Source organism: Elgaria multicarinata, chromosome 2, assembly GCF_023053635.1.
Source record: "Elgaria multicarinata webbii isolate HBS135686 ecotype San Diego chromosome 2, rElgMul1.1.pri, whole genome shotgun sequence".
NCBI classification, from domain to species: Eukaryota; Metazoa; Chordata; class Lepidosauria; order Squamata; family Anguidae; genus Elgaria; species Elgaria multicarinata.
Window position 1 is genome coordinate 53,093,862 of NC_086172.1, and position 20,222 is coordinate 53,114,083.

Genomic DNA, 20,222 nt, shown 5'->3' on the forward strand with positions numbered 1-20,222 from the left:
GAATGTGTACAAGTCAGACATGGAATGGATGCGTGGTATCGGTTGGATAGCAGATGGTGCTTTGGAAGTCCTAAAAGTGAAGAAGGCCCAGGAGATCCTGAATGACAGACTCTACCGCCAGCGACCAGACACAGTGAAATTCACCGCTATTGTTGATTCCCCAGAGATTGTCTTGGCTAAGGCCAATGCTCTACTTCAGAGTGGGGTAAGGAAACATTCTATTAGCCCTTTGGTCTCCAGGAATCTGAATTGTTTTGGAATGTGAGGGGAATGTATTGCAGATGTGTGGATACCTTGGGGTCAAGAAGGAGATATGGAAATACTAAGCTCCAAAATTATGCTTCTTTGGTTTTAATAGCCTGCCATGAGTAGTTGCTTAAGGCCGTCAATGTTGTCATTTAAGGTCATTTTATTTATTTATTTATTTATTTATTTAAGGATTTTTATGCCGCCATTCAGCCAAAAAAGGCTCTCACGGTGGCTTACAAAAGTATTTCTTGACAGTCCCTGCCCACAGGCTTACAATCTAAAAGGCATGACACAAAAGGAAAGGGGATTGGGAGGGAGGAGGAGTTGGGGGAAAAGGAAAGCAAATTCGGGCACTACAATCTTAGTTGCAAAGTTCAGCAGTTACAGTTGACAGCAGGAGGGAGGGGGCCCTCAGCTGGAGCTGGACCCAGGCACGGTGGAGAGGTGCCTGGCTGCTGCTTCCTCCCTCACTGGTGGCCTCTGCAGAGACAGTAGGTAGCAGGAGGGAGGGGGCTCTCAGCTGGAGCTGGACCCAGGCACGGTGGAGAGGTGCCTGGCTGCTGCTTCCTCCCTCACTGGTGGCCTCTCCAGAGACAGCTGACAGCAGGAGGGAGGGGGCTCTCAGCTGGAGCTGGATCCAGGCACGGTGGAGAGGTGCCTGACTGCTGTTTCCTCCCTCACTGGTGGCCTCTCCAGAGACAGTTGGTAGCAGGAGGGAGGGGGCTCTCAGCTGGAGCTGGACCCAGGCATGGTGGAGAGGTGCCTGGCTGCTGCTTCCTCCCTCACTGGTGGCCTCTTTAAATCCCTCTGAAGTCAAACAAAGATATAGCTTCTAGACACAGATTTATAGTAATGTCTATCTTGGCCATCAGGCAACCTGTTTGTAAGGAGGGTTAATGAACTTCAGTAATATCTGTACTGGTGCTTAGTAGTTGGGAGTATCAGCTTCCACTTTGGTTCAATATCTGTTTCATAGTTATACGTGAAATGGAGAGAAACAAGAACATTATGGCTGGGATTTGAAGAATAGACTTGTATACACAGGAGAAAACAGTGTGTGGTGGTAAAGAATTTTGCTTCATGTTTTATTTATTTATTTATTTATTTATTTTATTACACTTATATACCACCCCCATAGCCAGGGCTCTCTGGGCGGTTTACAGAAATTCTAAAATTAAGATAAAAACGAGTATACAAAATTTAAAATTCTAAAATACAGAACATACACACATAAAGCATTAAAAGCTGTTAAAAAAACTAAACATGTGGGTGATTAAGATGTGCTGCCATATGCCTGGGCAAAGAGGAAAGTCTTAACCTGGCGCCGGAAAGATAGCAGCATTTTTCATTGCTGAAGAGAATGGACACTTTTTAGCATGAATACTGGTTTGATTCTTTGACAATAGGAACTGCAGGAAAGATTTCTGTGTGCGGTCCCCTCCCTTGGTTTAAAGAAGGAAGCCATAATGAATTGATCCCTTTGATTCAAGTTAGGATATGTCATCTGAAACTCCATTGATCCGTAGTAGCTTTGACATTATTTGAACAACAATGTGGGTAACTCCGAATTAAGCATTATTATGTATTAGAAGGTATTATTATATACTAAACAGCATATTATAATGTAGTATAGTATATTAAAACAGAATGACTGTGGTTTGTTGACTTGTTGGTTTGTTTCATTAGGCATTATATCGTGAACTCTGGGATAAAGAGAAGACGCAGTTCACCCTTCCAGCTGATACTCCTGAGATGGTTCTGTCCAAAGCGAATGCTTTGAACGTCAGCAAAGTAAGTAATTAAAAAATTAAAAATGAATTTCTCTGTGCAGAAGTGTTGACCTTTCTCACAAATCTGGGTGAGATTTGACTTTCAATTGAAATTACTTTATGATTGAAATTGAGAAAGCCACATAGGGAGCATATGAAATTCCCATTCAGTTCTTTAAGTAGCAACTTATTTTAAGTAGCCGTCAGTAACAAACTTCCACTCCCTTTATGGTTCCCTAGATTGAAGCAAACACATGGAAGTGTAAAACCAAATATATATGAGACTGTTGATAGCTTACATCCATGGGTTCCAAGCCAAAAGCTTTCTTATTTGGGGAATATCATTTAGTGTTCTCTCTTAGTAAATTAGGTTTTGTTTAATGTAGTTTCTTGAAATGACTTTTGTGGTGCCAGCAAGTGTCCCCAGTTGTAACTTACTGTCGGAACTTCTCAGAGGCAAAGCACAAGCCGTAAAACCTTTTATTGCAGTAAGTCCAGTAATTAGCCATAAGCCTTTACAGTCCCAATAAAGATCCACTGTTAACAGTTCACAACAAAACTCTTTGACCAGATTCCATTCATGAGCATCACACTTCTAGAGACAATATAAAATTGTATCCCTTGGTAAACAGTATTTTTGCCTCAAAATACATTGGAATAAATCATTAGCAATGTGTCTTTCTGACCATCCATGTATAATATTACAGTATTTCATATCTTTGCAGTTTGTACTTAGTTTGTTTCTGAATTGATGTAGCCCCATTTCCAGACTTATCTCTTGACTGGGGAAACATTTTTAAAGACAAATAAATCTTTTCATAGCTACAATCTCAGTTTCTTCATAATCAATTGTGAATTTACTGGTATATTCATCCAAAGTAACTGGGAGTGTGGATGAAGCAAACTATATAACTATAGTGTTATATGTTAGGGACTATTCTTTTTCCTTAGTATAAATTTACATAGTAGTGAATATGATTATTTAGTTTTATGTTTTATTATAAAATAAGCTGGGCCGGATCTACACACATATATAAAACGTTGTTTTTTGAGTCATTAAACGTATTGTTTTATTACGATTTTATACGTCCCCGGGCACATGTATTTATTAAAACGTTTCTTACCATTGTGTTGTCCATAGATATGCGCTGATCTGGGCCACACAATGTATTTTTAATAGTTTCCCCCTCAAATCCCCTGTCCGCGGTTTGTTCCTCCCGCTTCCTGTTTTCTTCCATTGCCCCTCCTCCGAGAGGGAGGGAGGGACAGAGGGAGCCTCCAGCAGGGTTAGGGGATTGTTTTCAAGTAAATCCCATTGATTTCTACTGCTTATATTACATGCTGGCTTCCCTTTGAGGAAAGCCCATTGAACAGAGAGAGTCTCACTTCGGAGTAAACACATATCGAACAATGCCCATACACATGCACGGAGCCTCCAGCAGGGTTAGGGGATTAATCCTATTGATTTCAACCATTTACATCACATGCAGATCATGGAAAGGGGAAGGGAAGTTGTGGCTGCAAAGAGGAACACAAGGCAAGAAAGAGTTAAAAGGGCTGCCACTTTGGGCGGGAAATACAGGAAACACCCCTGAGGAGGGTGATTGGCTAAGGGAAAGCATTTAAAAGTAATGGCATGTTTCTTAACAACACAATAGGCCACATTACAGAAAATACAGCTACTTCTACGGGTAAGATCAGAAAATATAACAACAGGAACAGTAAGTGATAAAACGATAAAAACCAAGCATCATGTGGCGGGATAAGACGGAAAACGCAATTAAAATTATTTATTTATTTATTTATTTATTTATTTATTACATTTCTATACCGCCCAATAGCTGGAGCTCTCTGGGCGGTTCACAAAAATTAAAAACATTCAAAGTATAAAACAACAGTATAAAACCATAATATAAAATACAATATAAAAGCTCAACCAGATAAAAAGAGCAGCAATGCAAAATTACAAATTTAAAACACCAAGTTAAAATTTATTCATAGACTGTTAAAATGCTGGGAGAATAAAAAGGTCTTCACCTGGCATCTAAAAGCATATAACGTAGGTGCCAAGCGAACCTTCTTAGGGAGCTCAAATGTTTATATGTTTATAAACATTTTTATATGTTTATAAACATATAAAAATGTTTATAAGAGGTTTATTCACTTATGTGTAGATCCACTCCTGGTTATCCCTTTAACTCTTTTCACTGTATTTATTGAACTAAGGCCTGAATCTGATGGCCTATAAATTCCTCTCCAACTATGAATGTGTTTAAATATAAATCTGACTACATGTGGAATTCTTTGCAAAAATGTTCTACTATGGAAGGTCAACATGGGGAAAAACACACAAATGGTGACATTTTCCTATCATAACGATCACTTAAGTTGCACCATTAGTTGAAATAAGCACATGAGCTAATACTCAATAACCTTTAATATGACATACACTGACATAGAGGCTGCATTGTTTATTTCTTCCACAGAAACATTATCAATCAGGCTGGGAAGAAGCCAAGAGGAAAGGTCACGACTTAAGAGTGGATGCTATTGAAATCCAGCATGCCAAGGCTTCTAGAAATATTGCCAGCGAGGTACTGTCTACTGTTTTATAATAATTCTGCAGGGTTATTTCCTAAAGTGTTACATAGCAAATAGCACAAAAGTAATTCCAGATAACAAATGAGCAGTTTATGAAATTGGGCCACGTTTGTGCTCACGCTGTCCAGTATCCAATACTGACTCTGGTACTTAAGCTAAACCAAGCTGCTTATCACAACCACTAATAGTACAAACCTATACGAGTCTACTCGGATGCAAGTCCCATTGATTTGGCATGCGAATGAGGATGAAAGGGAAGCATGCATCCCTAAACACATGCTGGGAAATTGCAATTGGCTGTAGTTCACTGTGTGAACTGGAAACATACATTTCCCTTTATCATGAAAAACATGAGCAACACTGGTGGACTCTGGCTGATGGGTAAAATGTGAAGCAGCTTGTAGATGTTCACAAGCAGAGTGTGATGGTGGTATCCATCTCTCATTGCTAATTCTAATATCTGGTAAGCAAAACTATTTGTTGTTTATTCGTTCAGTCGCTTCCGACTCTTCGTGACTTCATGGACCAGCCCACGCCAGAGCTTTCTGTCGGCTGTCGCCACCCTTAGCTCCCCCAAGGTCAAGTCTGTCACCTCCAGACTATCACAGCAAAACTATACTATCTCTGAACACAGAAATGTTACTTCTGACTATTCCTGCTAAGAGCCACCATAAACCCAATGGTTAAAACCCAACATACCCTGCATTTAGAGTCATGACAAACTTAGTCTCATTCATTTCAGTGGGTCTACTCTAAGTAGGACTTGTGTTGGCTTTTACCCATTGTCACTGTGTTTAGCTAGTCTGTTTCAATTAAATGTCATTTTTATCATGTCTGCTTTATTAACTGACTAGCTGATATGCCCGGCGTTGCTCGGGTCCTTGAATAGTGTTTATAACATGACACTGCTATGGAGTCATATAGAGGATAAAGCAATTTTCAATATCTCCTGCTGGAGAATTTTTATTTATGGAATGTCCTGAAGGAATAATAGGAATTTGTACTGGTCATGACCATGAGTCATAGTTTGGTGGCAAGAGAAAACTCATGGGAGTCCCACACAAGCCATGCTGGGAGTTGTAGGCATAAGCCTTGTTTTTTTATTATTAAATTTTTAAAAATACTTAAAATCCAAAATTTAGTGTTTTTAGATTTTTCTGGCCAGATTTTAGATTTTACAGCCAGACCTATCAGCATGCCAAATTTCAAGTTTCTACCCAGCGTTGCTTGGGTTTCCTAAGATATATGTCTGCGAGGTAATCATCTTAAAGTAGCAGGCCAGTGGTAGGCCTGTGAGATAACTTAAAACAAATTAAATTCATTTCTTTTTTTCTTCTCTTACCCTCACAACAACCCTGCAGGGTAGGCCAGTCCTAGGCCTGTGAGGTCACTTTAAAACAAATTAAATTAATTTCTTTCCCCACCCCTCTCTCTGAGGGAGCTGGCTGACTGACTACATGGATAGCTTGGTCATTGCCATCGGTGATGGACCCACAGCTGTGACCTCCTTCCTTTCTGCTCCAGTCCAGGCACTGTCCCTTCAGGCCCAGGATGGCAAGCTACTTCCAGATGATGGCCGCCAAAGCCTGATAAGTCTTCCCTCCCACCCAAGGCATGCTGGGAGTTGTAGGCACAAGCCTAGCTCCCTAAACAACAAGTTAATCTTTGAACACATCTGAGGTGTGCTGGGATAGCTTAGTTGTAGCACTCTGCTTAAGGATTTATTTTTCCCAGGCAGGCTTGCATTAATGGCTTTTAAGTGTCAAGTGGATTTTTTTTAAAAAAATATATTTTCCAAGGGCTTTTAACTTGATATTTTTATACTACATTTCCTACTTGATATAACTAAACCACAACATTCCAAGACAGATGCAAGAATTACTGAATAAAGTTTATGATTTTTATGTAAAAGCCTGACTTTACTATTGAAACAGAAGAGTGAATGGAGGAATGACTGACAGCTGAGGCTAGAATGGAATGGTGGGCAGGGTAAGTGACAGTTGGGGAAAGTCAGTTAGAAGGAGAACAAAGACAGTTAGCGAGAGGTCAGGAAAGTGGGGGTTGAGTTAGGACTGAGAGATAGTGACATGCCAGTACTACACCTCCCAGCATGCCTTTGGCAGCCCTCAGGTGCCCATGTCTTATGAGAGGCGCATTCCTCTTCTTGTTGCTGATGCTGCTCCTTGATGGAGCATCGAGGAGTAGCATCGCTGAGGAGAGGAGGTAAGCAGCTCTTAGTGAATGCGCACAACTCTGGCCAAGGCCTGCTGGGACTGCCTCAGCCCGCACTTCTCACCCACGAATTGCTCCACCAGGAGCCTGTACTGAAGGGCTGGGACTGGGCCAGGCACTTGCCCCCCTTTATCAAACTTGTTTCTGGGCATCCGCAGAGTACTTCCCTCAGTTTTTGAGAAATCATCGATATCAGGATGGGGTGCCTTTGAGTATGTTCAGAGTTTGGCCTCTCAAAGACGTACTGTTGCATCTAGTTATGATTTTAAAATGTACTCAGAAGCATTACATTTAAATAAGTCAATCTACTCGTTGAACCCAGTTTCAGTAGAGTTATTGACGCAATAGATTAGACTTTTACCATATATGCAATTTGCATAAATTTTAAAGACTAACAGAAACGTTAAAGGTTTGAAGTTCAATTAAAATTGTGGACTTACATACTTGATTTAAAGAAGTGATTATTTTATTTTTGAAGAGATTATTTTTGTACTTTCCAGTACAAGTACAAAGAAGGCTACCGCAGGCAACTGGGACACCATGTGGGATGCCGGGATGTCTATGATGATCCCAAGATGGTCTTGGCTATTCATGTGGCCAAACTGCAGAGTGAAAGGGAGTACAAGAAACATTTTGAGAAGTTTAAGACCAAGTTCAACAGCCCAGTGGACATGCTGTCCATCTTGTTGGCCAAGAAGTGTCAGAAGCTGGTTAGTGATATTGATTACCGTCGCTACCTGCATGAATGGATATGTCTGCCTGACCAGAATGATGTCATCCAAGCCAAGAAAGCCTACGAGCTACAGAGTGATGTGAGTAGAAAGTTCATTAATAATACATCTTTCATTGTTTCATTACAATTACTTAATCTATAATAATAAAAGAGGATGTATCTGTCCGTTGATCCAACTATCACCACCACAGCAAAAAGACCATGAAACGTAGAACTTCTTTACATGAGCAATATATTGCACACTTGGGATTGGCCACTCATGGAAGTTTGTGGGTCCATTACACAACGTCATCAAAGTCCAGGACATCTCCCACACTAATAATATATTTTTCATTGTAGATTTTTATTTACTGGTCTCTTTAATCTGTCATGGCATTTGGTAATGGTTCTTCAATGATGGGGAGTCTTCTTTTGGTCCAGGGGCTAGGTTGCCCACCTTGGACCAAGTAATGGGCTAGATGATGTGATGGGGTGGACTTCCCCTTTTGTGATGTCACTTGACCCCACCTCTTCCCCCACCCCATTTTTCTTTTCTCCATGCCTCTCTCTTCACAGAGTAAGGGATTTGTCCTGCTCTATGGTGGTTGAGTGGCTTTGTGTCAAGAGCAGAGAAGTGATCCGTTACGCTTGAGGAGAAAGGCAACAACACTCTTCTTCGTAGCTTGAAGAAATGTCTCCAGCCATATTGTTAATAACCTAATGGTTTCCTTTGCAGAATGTGTACAAATCTGACCTGGAATGGCTGCGTGGCGTTGGCTGGATGCCTGATGGCTCTCTGGGAGTCCTCCATGTGAAAAGAGCTCAAGAGCTTGTAAATGACAGGTTGTATAAGCAACCTCCAGATTCACTGAAATTTACCAGCATTGCTGACCCACCACCAGTCGTCCTGGCTAAGATCAATGCCCAACAGATCAGTGAAGTAAGTATCGAGACTTATTATGAAGTGAAGCATTATTGTGGTATAGGTTAGATATGGGTTGTATGCCATTGGGAAACAAGAGAAATTTTTGTAATACAATAGAATAATTTGCCTTTTGCTTCTTTCTTAGCCTCTGTATCGTGAAGCCTGGGATAGAGACAAGATTCATATCAATATTCCAGCTGACACCCCTGACATGCTGCTGTCCAAGTTTAACGCTCAGAATATAAGCAATGTAAGGAGCTGAACCTCTGAAGGTGGCTTTTGCATCCCAATGCAATTTCTTTGTCTTTTAAAGCTTTGTTTTCCTCGACCTATCTAACTCAATTATTACCAATTCTAATTGAATTCTTCTCTAGCTCCGTTAATAGTGATTCATATCCTTTCCCCACTTCTGTTCTCATCTAGCCCCTAAGTTAGTTGTAAAGTCAGTCATGTAAGATACACACACACACACACTGGTTCTGCAGCCATTATTCATTGCAGGGCATTCACAGTTTTCACCATTTATTTATTTGGCTATTTTTTCATTTTTTTATTCATTACATTTACATCCCACCTTTCTTTCCTCCTGCAAAGAACCCATGACAGCTTACATGACCCTTCTCCTTCTCTCCATTTAGGCACCACTCCTATGAACACTAACCTAGCAGTAAGTCTCATTGGCCACAATGGGACTTCTATTGCAAAGTAAACATGCATAGGGTCATACTGGTAATTGATGAATATCTATAGTTTGTTTGTTTGTTTGTTTATTTATTTATTTATTTATTACAATTCTATACCACCCAATAGTTGGAGCTCTCTGGTCGGTTCACAAAAATTAAACCCATTTGAAGTATAAAACAACAGTATAAAACCATAATATAAAATACAATATAAAAGCTCAACCAGATAAAAAGAGCAGCAGTGCAAAATTACAAATTTAAAACACCAAGTTAAAATTTATTTAACATCATGTGTGTATTTTATTTTCACCATGTATGTATTTTACAATCGGATTGAAAATTGTGCATTCATTTTGATTGCAGAAACATTACACTGGAGCCTGGGACGAAGCCAAGGCAAAAGGTTACGACATAAGAGGGGATGCCATTTCAATCAAGCACGCAAAAGCTTCCAGAGACATCGCGAGTGAGGTACCATCTCTGCTTTAGTTTTGGAGTGGCTCTATCTTTCCATGTCATGGGTGTGTATGGCAAGGTTGTGGCCAGATATAACTCAGACTCAGAACCATCTTTAGTCAGCCATACACATGTTGCTGTGTGCAGGCTCTGTTCTGCCCATTGTTTTAAATGTATGGCTTTAAAAGTTTGAGCTTTCAGAGGATATTAGAGTCAAATAGTTTAATATACTCCTTTATTTTGAAATGCCGAAGAGATTACTGTGTGAAGCCTTGAGACATATGGTGCTGCAAATGATAGTCTTTTATGTACTCAGAAAGTGGTATTTATTAAATCTCTTGCTTTGTACTGAGAGAGAGAGAGAGAGAGAGAGATGTTAAAGGGTTTCATTAAAGTAACATTGAAGGCATTATGTGCTCAAAATATTATCTGAGAGCATTCCTATGTATGTTTACTTGGAAGTAAACTCCACCATGTTCAGTGGGGCATACTCCCAGGTAAAGTGTGGATTGCTGCCCATGAATTGTTGCTTTGAAATGAAAAAAATCTAACTTGTGAGAGTTTGCAACGAGATATAGTACTCAATTTTTAAAAGATGTATCCTATGGATGTATAGCGATCACAGTTTAGTATTTTTATAATATAATAATTTATAAAATAATGATCCAATTGAAGAGTATTGATTTACCTCCCTAAAAATTGAGTTCCCCAAAACCTGGAACACTGAGAACAGCTACACATTTTCTACTTGTAATTGTTTTAATTGTTTACCCTTCTGATTTTCCTGCTTTCCCACTCAGTACAAGTACAAAGAAACACACGAGAAACAGAAAGGCCACTATATTGGATGCCCTACAGTAAAGGCGGATCCTAAACTTTCCTGGGCTGCCAAAGTGTTGAAGATGCAAAATGACCGGTTGTACAAGCAGGCCTACCACAACTCAAAAGCCAAGATCACCATCCCAGTGGAAATGGTGGCCATCCAAGCAGCCAAGCAAGGGCAGGCGTTAGTAAGCGAAGTTGACTATCGCCATCATTTGCACCAGTGGTCTTGTCTGCCAGACCAGAATGATGTAATCCAGGCAAGGAAGGCATATGAGCTACAGAGTGATGTGAGTATACCTACATTTTGCAAGGTTACACATAAACTCATTGTCGGTATGGTGTAAGACAAAATAGACATAGGGATCGACAGTTTTACAAGATTCTCATCTATAAATACTCTATTTGTTTCCTTCATCACATCTGGATTATTATTTTTTCACTCATGATCATTAGTCCTAGCAGGGAAATCTACATAAAATTTGATCAGGAGTACTTTGAGAGGCAGTACTGGAACACTGATTCTGAGAATGTTTTAGGGTGTCCAAACATGTCATGCAGACAAGAGCGATTCTATACCCAATTGTACTAATTTGGAATAAGCTACATTGAATTCAATGGGACTTCTGAATCTACACAGTAGATGTGGAAAGGATAGCTCTGCACATTTTTCATACCAAGCATGGATTGAAGTTTTTTGCCCATTTCAGAAAATGTAATGCTATTTCACATCTGCAATTTACGCAGATGTGAATTATCATTAGAGTTAGGAGAGCCTCTGATAACATCTTAATTCGTTTATCTAGCTTGATGAAAATCTATTTCGTATTAATTTTGGTTTAGCCTAGTGAAAGTTAGTAGTGCTTAAATCCGATTGACTGTCTATTGTGTCGTGGAGACAAAAGGGATTACTTGGTCTTTCTAACATGTCTCAGACCAGTAGCTAATTAATCAGTAGCTTATTGGAATGTAATCATTCTAGGGGTTTCTACAAAATGCATTTATTGTACATTTGACATTCCCTACTAGTAATTGTTTATGGATTCTTTAGATTATGTAATGGCCCTCTAGTTTCACTTTTGTTGGTAAACAGCACTTTTGGTGAAGGTGGGTTTTGGGTTTTTTTGAGCAGGGAAAATGCTGTTACCACTTGGGTATTTGCACTATCCTGCTATACCACAGTGCCATCTAGAGGTTATGTAGTGGAAAATCAGGAAAGTAAATGCTCCTTGTGTAGTGCTTGGATCTCAGTTCTGCAAGAAAACTAAAAGCAGATGCAGCAGATTAGAGCCTCATGTAGAAAAGGCCTCAATAGACATAAATGGGATAGTGCTGTACATTTTTCACAGCAGGCCTGGATTTAAGTATTCTGCTCATTTCAAGAACCTTAATGCCGTTTCACATCTGTTGTTAATGCAGATGTGAAATGGCATTAGATGTAGGAGAATATCTGATTACTTCTTAATTTGTTTATTGAGTTTGAAAATCTATTTTGAATTAGTTTTTGGCTCAGACAATTTAAAGTTAATAGTGCTTATATCCCATTGAAATAATTAATTAAAATTTGTCACCAGTACCTTGAAGTCCCATTCATTTTATTTACCGCACAGAATATTTCTGTTCAGTTGCATGGAAGCTCCTTGTTCTGCCACTCTGACATTGTCTCTCATAGGCTGTGTATAAGTCAGATCTGGAGTGGCTCCGGGGGAATTGCATGGATGCCAAATGAATCTACCAGAGGGAAAGAGGGTGAAATTTGCCCACTGGAAGGGGGAATCTTGTTGCTATCTCTGGACAGTGGCTGGTGATTCCTTTCCCCAACTTTCTGCCCAAGCCTCCTGACTGCACAAGAGGGTTGGGGTAGGGGGAGGGAGAGGGGAAGAAGACTCTGTAGGTGAGATTGGGAACTTCTGTGGGCCAAATTGGCCCCTCAGGCTGGAGGTTACCCTGCCCTATTCGATCATTCACGATGGTTTCAGACCTGCATGTGTTGCTGGTCATGTGCAGACACCACTAAAGATTTGCTTTAAAAGCTGCGCTTGTGGAAGTATGTTAAATGCTGAATCATGCACTGGTGGCAGCTGCACAGCTCCCTCTTTCCCTGGGCAGAGAGGCCCTGTGCTTAGAAACGTCAAGAGGTCCACTGTACTTATGAATTGTCCTTTTGCTTTCTGTTCATGGGTACATTTATGTGTAAAACACGCATTGTAAATCATTTGAGCTAGATGTTGGACTAGGAATATTTCTTCCCTGACTGGCTTGTCAGAGCTGGAGTTATCGGGAATTGTTCTGGGCCAGCACTGTTGCTGTTCTGCAGTATGCTACTAACAAGGGGGATATAGAGAAACCCATTCATCCAATAACCTCACAAGTGACGTGGAAAGCAATTTGCCCCTAATCCTGCAACACACCAGCCATGGTGGTTGAGTGACTCTGTGTCAAGAGCACAGCAAGGATTAATTACACGTGAACCGAAAGGCAGTGGCGTTCTTCTTCACAGGTTGAAGGAAATCTCTCCAGCCATATTGTTAATAGCCTAATGGTTTCCTTTGCAGAATGTGTACAAATCAGACCTGGAATGGCTGCGTGGCATTGGCTGGATGCCCGATGGCTCTCTGGGAGTCCTCCATGTGAAAAGAGCTCAAGAGCTTGTGAATGACAGGTTGTATAAGCAACCTCCAGAATCCCTGAAATTTACCAGCATTGCTGACCCGCCACCAGTCGTCCTGGCTAAGATCAATGCCCAACAGATCAGTGAAGTAAGTAATGAGACTTATTGTGAAGTGAAGTGGTATTGAGGTATCGGTCAGATATGGGTTGTGTCATTGGAAAACAAGAGAGCCCCCGATGAGGCTCGCCTGGCGCCAACATTGTTATCTTTTCAGCGCCAGGTCAAGACTTTTCTCTTCTCCCAGGCATTTTTAACAGCATTTTAACAGCATTTAACAACGTTAAGTTTGTTTTTAATGGACCCCACAATTGTTGTTTTTAAATGGATACTGTTGTTTTTATACTGTTTTTTATGTGTGTGTGTGTGTGTTTTTAAATTGTATACTTTTAATGTTTACTATTTTTAAATGTTGTAAACCGCCCAGAGAGCTTCGGCTGTGGGGCGGTATATAAATGTAAATAAATAAATAAATGTTTATAATGCAATAGAATAATTTGCCTTTTGCTTCTTCCTTAGCCTCTGTATCGTGAAGCCTGGGATAGAGACAAGACTCAGATCAATATTCCAGCTGACACCCCTGACATGCTGCTGTCCAAGTTTAACGCTCAGAATATAAGCAATGTAAGAGAATTAATTAAAGATATGTGCATGGATGTATTGAACGTATTGATATATACATACCTGTTTGAGTGCCTCAGCTCCATCTGTTCTCTAAAACTGAAAAGTATTAAAAGAACAGTTTTATTGCACGCTCAAAAGTAATGAGCGTGCAATAAAACACTCATGGGATGGAGCTTTTAGTCAAAGCGACTAAAAGCTCCATCCCATGAGTGTTTTATTGCACGCTCATTACTGGGTACTCACGGAGTTTGCTCAGGTCCCTCACGTGACATCATCTGCCTCCTGAGCCCCTTCTGGCCTTTCTTGTGTGACAAAAAAAAAAACCCTCATTAAGTCCGATGTTTTTTTAAACTCGGAATCGCTGCTCTCTCCTGCTGTGTGCAGGAGAAGCAGCGCCATTAGAGCAGCAGACTCAGTGGGCCTCGTGCTCATTCTGTACTTCCTCTTTTCAAAAGAGGAAGTAACTGAGGAAGAAGTGAAGGTAGGGAACATGTTAACCCCCAGTGTGATGGAGCTTTAAGACTGTGCTCACAAATTTGTACTTTATATAACAACAATGAAACGCTTTGATGACTTGATTATTTACATTGACAACTGGACAAGCATTTTTTTAAAATAATAATAATAAACTAGTATAGTTAAATTTGTCTTTATTTATTTAGCAAATGTATAGCCAACCATAGTTCTCAAAGCAGGTATGTATACGGTATTTGTGTGAATGAAATTTGTATTAAATATACATTAAAAATGATGTACACATCATGGGGATGACTATGGGCACAATCCATGGTGACATAGTCTTGCCTTTAAATGTATGGGAGTTGCAGAAACACACGAATTACACTGTATATATGTAATATTGATTATTTACTTTTCAAAATACCATGCCAGGTCAGTTTACAAACAACTGCACAAAACATCATAGAGCTTTAACACAAACATAAAATAAGAAAGGTGTAAAAAAGTTCTGCACGCCACCCTGAGATCTTAATGATATAGGGCAGGATAAAAAGGTTTAAAATAAATAAATAATAAATAAAAGGCCACCAAGATCCAAACCCAATTCACTAATATAATACATCTTAGAAATATAAGAATTCATTTCACCATTTAAGGTAGGCCAAGAAATCATCACTGACATAATAGGGCAGGATATTTTAGTGTCGTTTCAATAGCTGTTTAAGGAGAGCTCCCTTCTACCTTTTTCCTGAGAAAAAGCAATTCTGCAGTAAGTCTCTATTCTTGTCAAACTTACATGTAAATCCAACTTCATGAATAATGCTGATTCTACTTTCATATTTTTCTGTTCAAATAAAGTAGTATACTTAGATAATAAATCCACACTGTTAACTAGGCTTTTTGGCTTTTGAACCATCATGAGATCAGAGAGAGAAGGATGAGCTCCTGTTAGGACAGGAATAGGTAACACGTGGTCCACCTTTAGTGCACCATCTGGTATTCCTCTCTCTCTCTCTCTCTCTCTCTCTCACACACACACACACACACACACACTGCTGAATTTGGCATAAGAGATTTTTTTGTGGGGGGTGGGGAAATGGTGCTTTTAATGCTATTTTTCACAGCAGGCCTGGATTTAAGTATTTTAACTAGGGATGTGCTCCGCTCCGATTAGGAGCGTAGAAGCAGTAGCGGATTGGCCTGCTCCGCCTTACCCAGAGGCGGAGTAGGAGCGGACCGCGGACCCCCTAGAAGCAAGGCGAAGAGAAGCGACCATTTTTCGGAGCTCCGAGTTCAGGCGGAGCGCTCCGGTCGCCATCTTGAAAACATTTCGCCATAGGATTGCATTGCGGCAAATAATCGCGCATAACTACGTTGTTTTTGAAGCTATCGTTCTGGAAATTCTTGTGCACAGAGAGTCGTGGATGGGGGTCATTTTGAGACCACTCTCACCTCTCTGCGTGCTGTGGTTCACGTGCAATATTTTTTTAAAAATCGGGTCAACCGCGGGGCTCAAACTGCGTTTCGGCTTTTCGCCCATAGGATTGCATTGAGGGAAAGAATCGGGGATAACTGGGGGGGGGTTTAAGCTATCGTTCTGAAAATTCTTGTGCACAGAGAGTCATGGATGGGGGTCATTTTGAGACCACTCTCAACTTTCTGCATCGTACGGGTCGCGGGCTAGAAGTTTTTTAAAAATAGGGTCAACCGCGGGGCTCCGTTTCGGCTTTTCGCCCATAGGATTGCATTGAGGGAAAGAATCGGGGATAACTGGGGGGGGGTTTAAGCTATCGTTCTGAAAATTCTTGTGCACAGAGAGTCGTGGATGGGGGTCATTTTGAGACCACTCTCAACTTTCTGCATCGTACGGGTCGCGGGCTAGAAGTTTTTTAAAAATCGGCGGGAAAAATACCTTTTTCAAAGGGCTGAGGGGCAGAGTCAGCTCCCGGTCATGATGATCCCAAAGTTGGAGGAGGGCATAGGCAAAACAGGTAACTTGGGATTCTGGGAAACTTCTCTTTCTTCATCTGAACGGGCTTTTCCCCGTGTTTTTTAACACAGTAGCCCCACCAAATGCACAAACACAACCTGAAATCATATACTAAGCCAAGAATAAGAGATAGAAAACACAGCACTGCTCCCCACCCTAACCTTGGTGAACAACTGAATCGATGTGGTGCAAGGGGATGAGCTCCCCTAGGGCATCTCATCGTGGACGTGCCCCCACTCTCTCCTGCACTGGAAGGCCATAGAGCCTTCCAAAGAGAGTAAAACGGTGGAGCAATGCCTATCATGAGTTGAAGTGAATGGTCACTTTTCAGTGGTGGAGCAATGCCTGTTATGAGTTGAAGTGAGCGTTTTACTTCTTCTCAGAGCTGTTGGTGGCTGTCTTGAACTGGCAGCTACTTCCCCCTCCCCCGGGCACGTCCCCCTATTGCTGGTAAAAGACAGATATAGCCTTTTTTTTTTAATTCTTCTTGCTGTTTATTGAGCAACACTGCTGCTTTTAATTCCACCCCTCCTTTGTTTATTGATTGATTTATTCCATTTTCTATGCATTACTGGCTTATCCTTGGCTCCCTTCCTTATGCCCCCAGAAATGCCAGCTGCATGCCTGCCTGCCTTCCCTCCCTCCTCCCCTGCCCACCTCGCAGGGATGTTGTGTGTGGGGTGCCCGATTTTCAAAAATTCGCCAAAAATCAGGGGATGATGGGATTGCCTTGAAACTTGGCGTGTGTGTGTATACGCCCATGAGGTGTCATGGTGCCAAACGTGAGGTTTCTAACTTCAACGGAAAAAAAGTTGTTTACTTTTTTAGCTTTCAATGCAACCCTATGGGGGGGCAAAAACGGAGCTCCGGATCCGGATCCGGAGCTCCGAGCGGAGCGGAGCGGAAGTGGGCGGAGCGGGGGCGGGGCGGAGCGACCCGCTCCGAAAAATGGCGGATCTGCAAGTGAAGCGGAGCGGGGGGTCCGTGCACACCCCTAATTTTAACCCTAAAAGGGCCAAATTTAGCTTGTAAACATCTTACATTTCACCTTATTGCTACTGAATGCTACAGATCAGTTTGCTGCCAAATTTCAGCAGCAAAATTGAACACCTGAAAAAAAAATATCAAGGTGTCCCATGAACTGTGCTATGTCTGTCGGGCAGCCCATGAGGGGTGGGTCCAGGAGGCAAAAATGGCCCCTGGACTTCCTGCAGTTCCCACCTCTGATTTAGGGGGATATAGCAGCAAGTTGGCCTCCTCCACCACCACCAATCTGGCTGAAAGTATATGTGCAGTTCAAAGTGACAACATAAAGATGGGAGCCAGGAGTCTGGAGAAGATCATTGCTATAGATCTTTCTAAACTCTGATGGTAGGCTTGCATGCCCTGGTAATTCAAATGTGATTTGCAAGAGGCTGAACTTCTAAAGGTGGTGCTTGCATCCCAGTGCAATAGTTTACTCTTTTTAAGCTTTATAGTCCTGTTTACCTAGCTCTGTTATTACCAGTTCTACTTAAATCTTTTGCTGGCTCTTTTAAGACTCATTCATATCCCTTCCCCACTTCCTTTCTCATCCAGGCCCCTAGTAAGTTGTAAAGTCAGCCATATAAGCTGCACATGTGTGCATATAAGCTATGTTTATGCAGTTTATGCACTACAGGACCTTCTAATTTTTCGCCTGCAATCCTATTTACACTTACCCCTCATTAAGCCCCCTTGGGCACAATGGGACTTACTGCAAAGTAAACCTGCATAGGATTACACTGGTAATTGATGAATGTATTTTATGACCACATTGAAAATTGTGCATTTATTTTGATTGCAGAAACATTACACTGGAGCCTGGGATGAGGCCAAGGCAAAAGGTTACGACATAAGAGGGGATGCCATTTCAATTAAGCATGCAAAAGCTTCCAGAGACATCGCGAGTGAGGTACAATCTCTTGTTTACGTTTGAAATGGCTCTATCTTTCCAAGTCATGACTGTAGAAGGCACGATTGTGGCCAGATATAACCCACTTTCAAAACCCAATTTATTCAGCCATTCACAAGCTGCTATACACAAGCACTATTCTGCCCATTGTTTTAAATGTATGATTTTAAAAGTTTGATCTTTCAAAGGACATAAAAGTCAAAGAGTTTGAAATGCTAAAACGATTATTGTGGGAAGACTTGAGTCACATGGTGCTGTAAATGATGATCGCTTATGCACTCAGAACATTGCATTGATTAAATCGAATGCTTTGCACTGCTATATATATATATACACACAAAGGTTTCATTGAAGCAACATTTTCTATAAAGTTATGACATCAGAGCACCGTCTTGCATAGCTTCCAAGTCTCCCTTAAAGACATATCCTACTATTTAGGCTCAGGATGTATAATGCTCACAGGTTGATATTAGTATAATATTATTGAAGTGTCTTGATGATTTACTTCCCTAAAGATTGAATACCTCCAAACTTGGAACACAGAGAACAACTACTCATTTTTCTGCTTGTAATTCTTTTAATTGTTTACCCTTCTGATTTTCCTGCTTTCCCACTCAGTACAAGTACAAAGAAACACACGAGAAACAGAAAGGCCACTATATTGGATGCCCTACAGTAAAGGCGGATCCTAAACTTTCCTGGGCTGCCAAAGTGTTGAAGATGCAAAATGACCGGTTGTACAAGCAGGCCTACCACAACTCAAAAGCCAAGATCACCATCCCAGTGGACATGGTGGCCATCCAAGCTGCCAAGCAAGGGCAGGCGTTAGTAAGCGAAGTTGACTATCGCCATCATTTGCACCAGTGGTCTTGTCTGCCAGACCAGAATGATGTAATCCAGGCAAGGAAGGCATATGAGCTGCAGAGTGATGTGAGTATACCTACTTTTTGCAAGGTTACACATAAATTCATTGTTGGTATGGTATAAGAGACACTGTGATCAAGAGACCTGAAGTTGAGTTCTCTCTTTATTTCTATGATTACATCTGGGGTTCCCCCCACCACTCATGAGCATTACTCTTAGCAGGGAATCTACACAGAATTTGATCAGGAGTATCCTGATAGGCAGTACTGGAACACTGATTCTGAGAATTTTTTAGAATGTCCAAACATGTCATGCAGACAAAAGTGATGTAACATCCTTGGATTTTCTAATGTGTCTCACACCAATTTCTAATTATTCAATAGTTAATTGCGGTGCAGTCTCTCTAAAGGCACAATTCTGTAACCAATTCTATTAACGTGGAATAAGCTCCATTGAATTCAGTGAGACTTCTGAATTTCCTCAGTAGATGTTTATATGATAGCTCTACACATTTTTCATAGCAAGCATGGATTTAAGTTTTTGCCCATTTCAGAAAACGTAATGTCACTTCACATCTGCAATTAATGCAGATGTGAAATGACATTAGGGATAGGTGAGCATCTGATAACTTCTTAATTGTTTATCTAGCTTGATGAAAATCTATTTTGTATTAGTTTTTGACCTAGGCTAGTGAAATAATTGTGTATTGAAATAATTGACTAAAATTAGCTGTGACTTCCTTGAAGTCCCATTCCTTTTATTTATCACAAAGATTATTTCTTTTGAGATGCATTGAAGCTCCCTCTTCACCCTTTTTAAAATTATCTCTCATAGGCCGTGTATAAATCAGATCTGGAGTGGCTCCGGGGGGTTGGATGGATGCCACATGAGTCTCCGATAGTGAAGAGGGTGAAATTTGCCCAAGAAATTCTGAGTGACAACATGTATCGCACACCTGCTGACCGCCTGAAATTCACAAACATCGTTGACACACCAGACATCCTCCTTGCAAAAACCAATGCGGAGCAACTCAGTCTCGTACGTTAACTCCTTCCAGTAGCAGGAAATATATTTATTATGCCAAATCATACCATCAAACGTTCCTGTCTGTTTGCGAGTGGAGAAGGAAGCATGGAATTAAGACACAGATACCAGAGATTGGGATAGACTAGGGCCTCTTTAATTAAATAAGGGAACTTTACCAGTCCCTGGATCTACATGTGAAAGTGCGGGAA

The 20,222-nt window shown here is 40.9% G+C and overlaps 1 protein-coding gene across 1 annotated transcript in view; it reads left to right on the forward strand.

Moving 5' to 3' along the window:
* The window catches only part of NEB (nebulin), a 214,789-nt gene that overhangs the window by 94,083 nt on the left and 100,484 nt on the right, over positions 1-20,222 (forward strand). The window contains exons 80-92 of the mRNA XM_063116557.1: positions 2-205; positions 1,936-2,040; positions 4,505-4,612; positions 7,352-7,663; positions 8,300-8,503; positions 8,634-8,738; positions 9,535-9,642; positions 10,428-10,739; positions 13,005-13,208; positions 13,637-13,741; positions 18,016-18,123; positions 18,742-19,053; positions 19,822-20,025. Of these exons, the coding sequence (XP_062972627.1) occupies positions 2-205; positions 1,936-2,040; positions 4,505-4,612; positions 7,352-7,663; positions 8,300-8,503; positions 8,634-8,738; positions 9,535-9,642; positions 10,428-10,739; positions 13,005-13,208; positions 13,637-13,741; positions 18,016-18,123; positions 18,742-19,053; positions 19,822-20,025 (2,391 nt within the window). The remainder of the gene's footprint in view (position 1; positions 206-1,935; positions 2,041-4,504; positions 4,613-7,351; positions 7,664-8,299; positions 8,504-8,633; positions 8,739-9,534; positions 9,643-10,427; positions 10,740-13,004; positions 13,209-13,636; positions 13,742-18,015; positions 18,124-18,741; positions 19,054-19,821; positions 20,026-20,222) is intronic.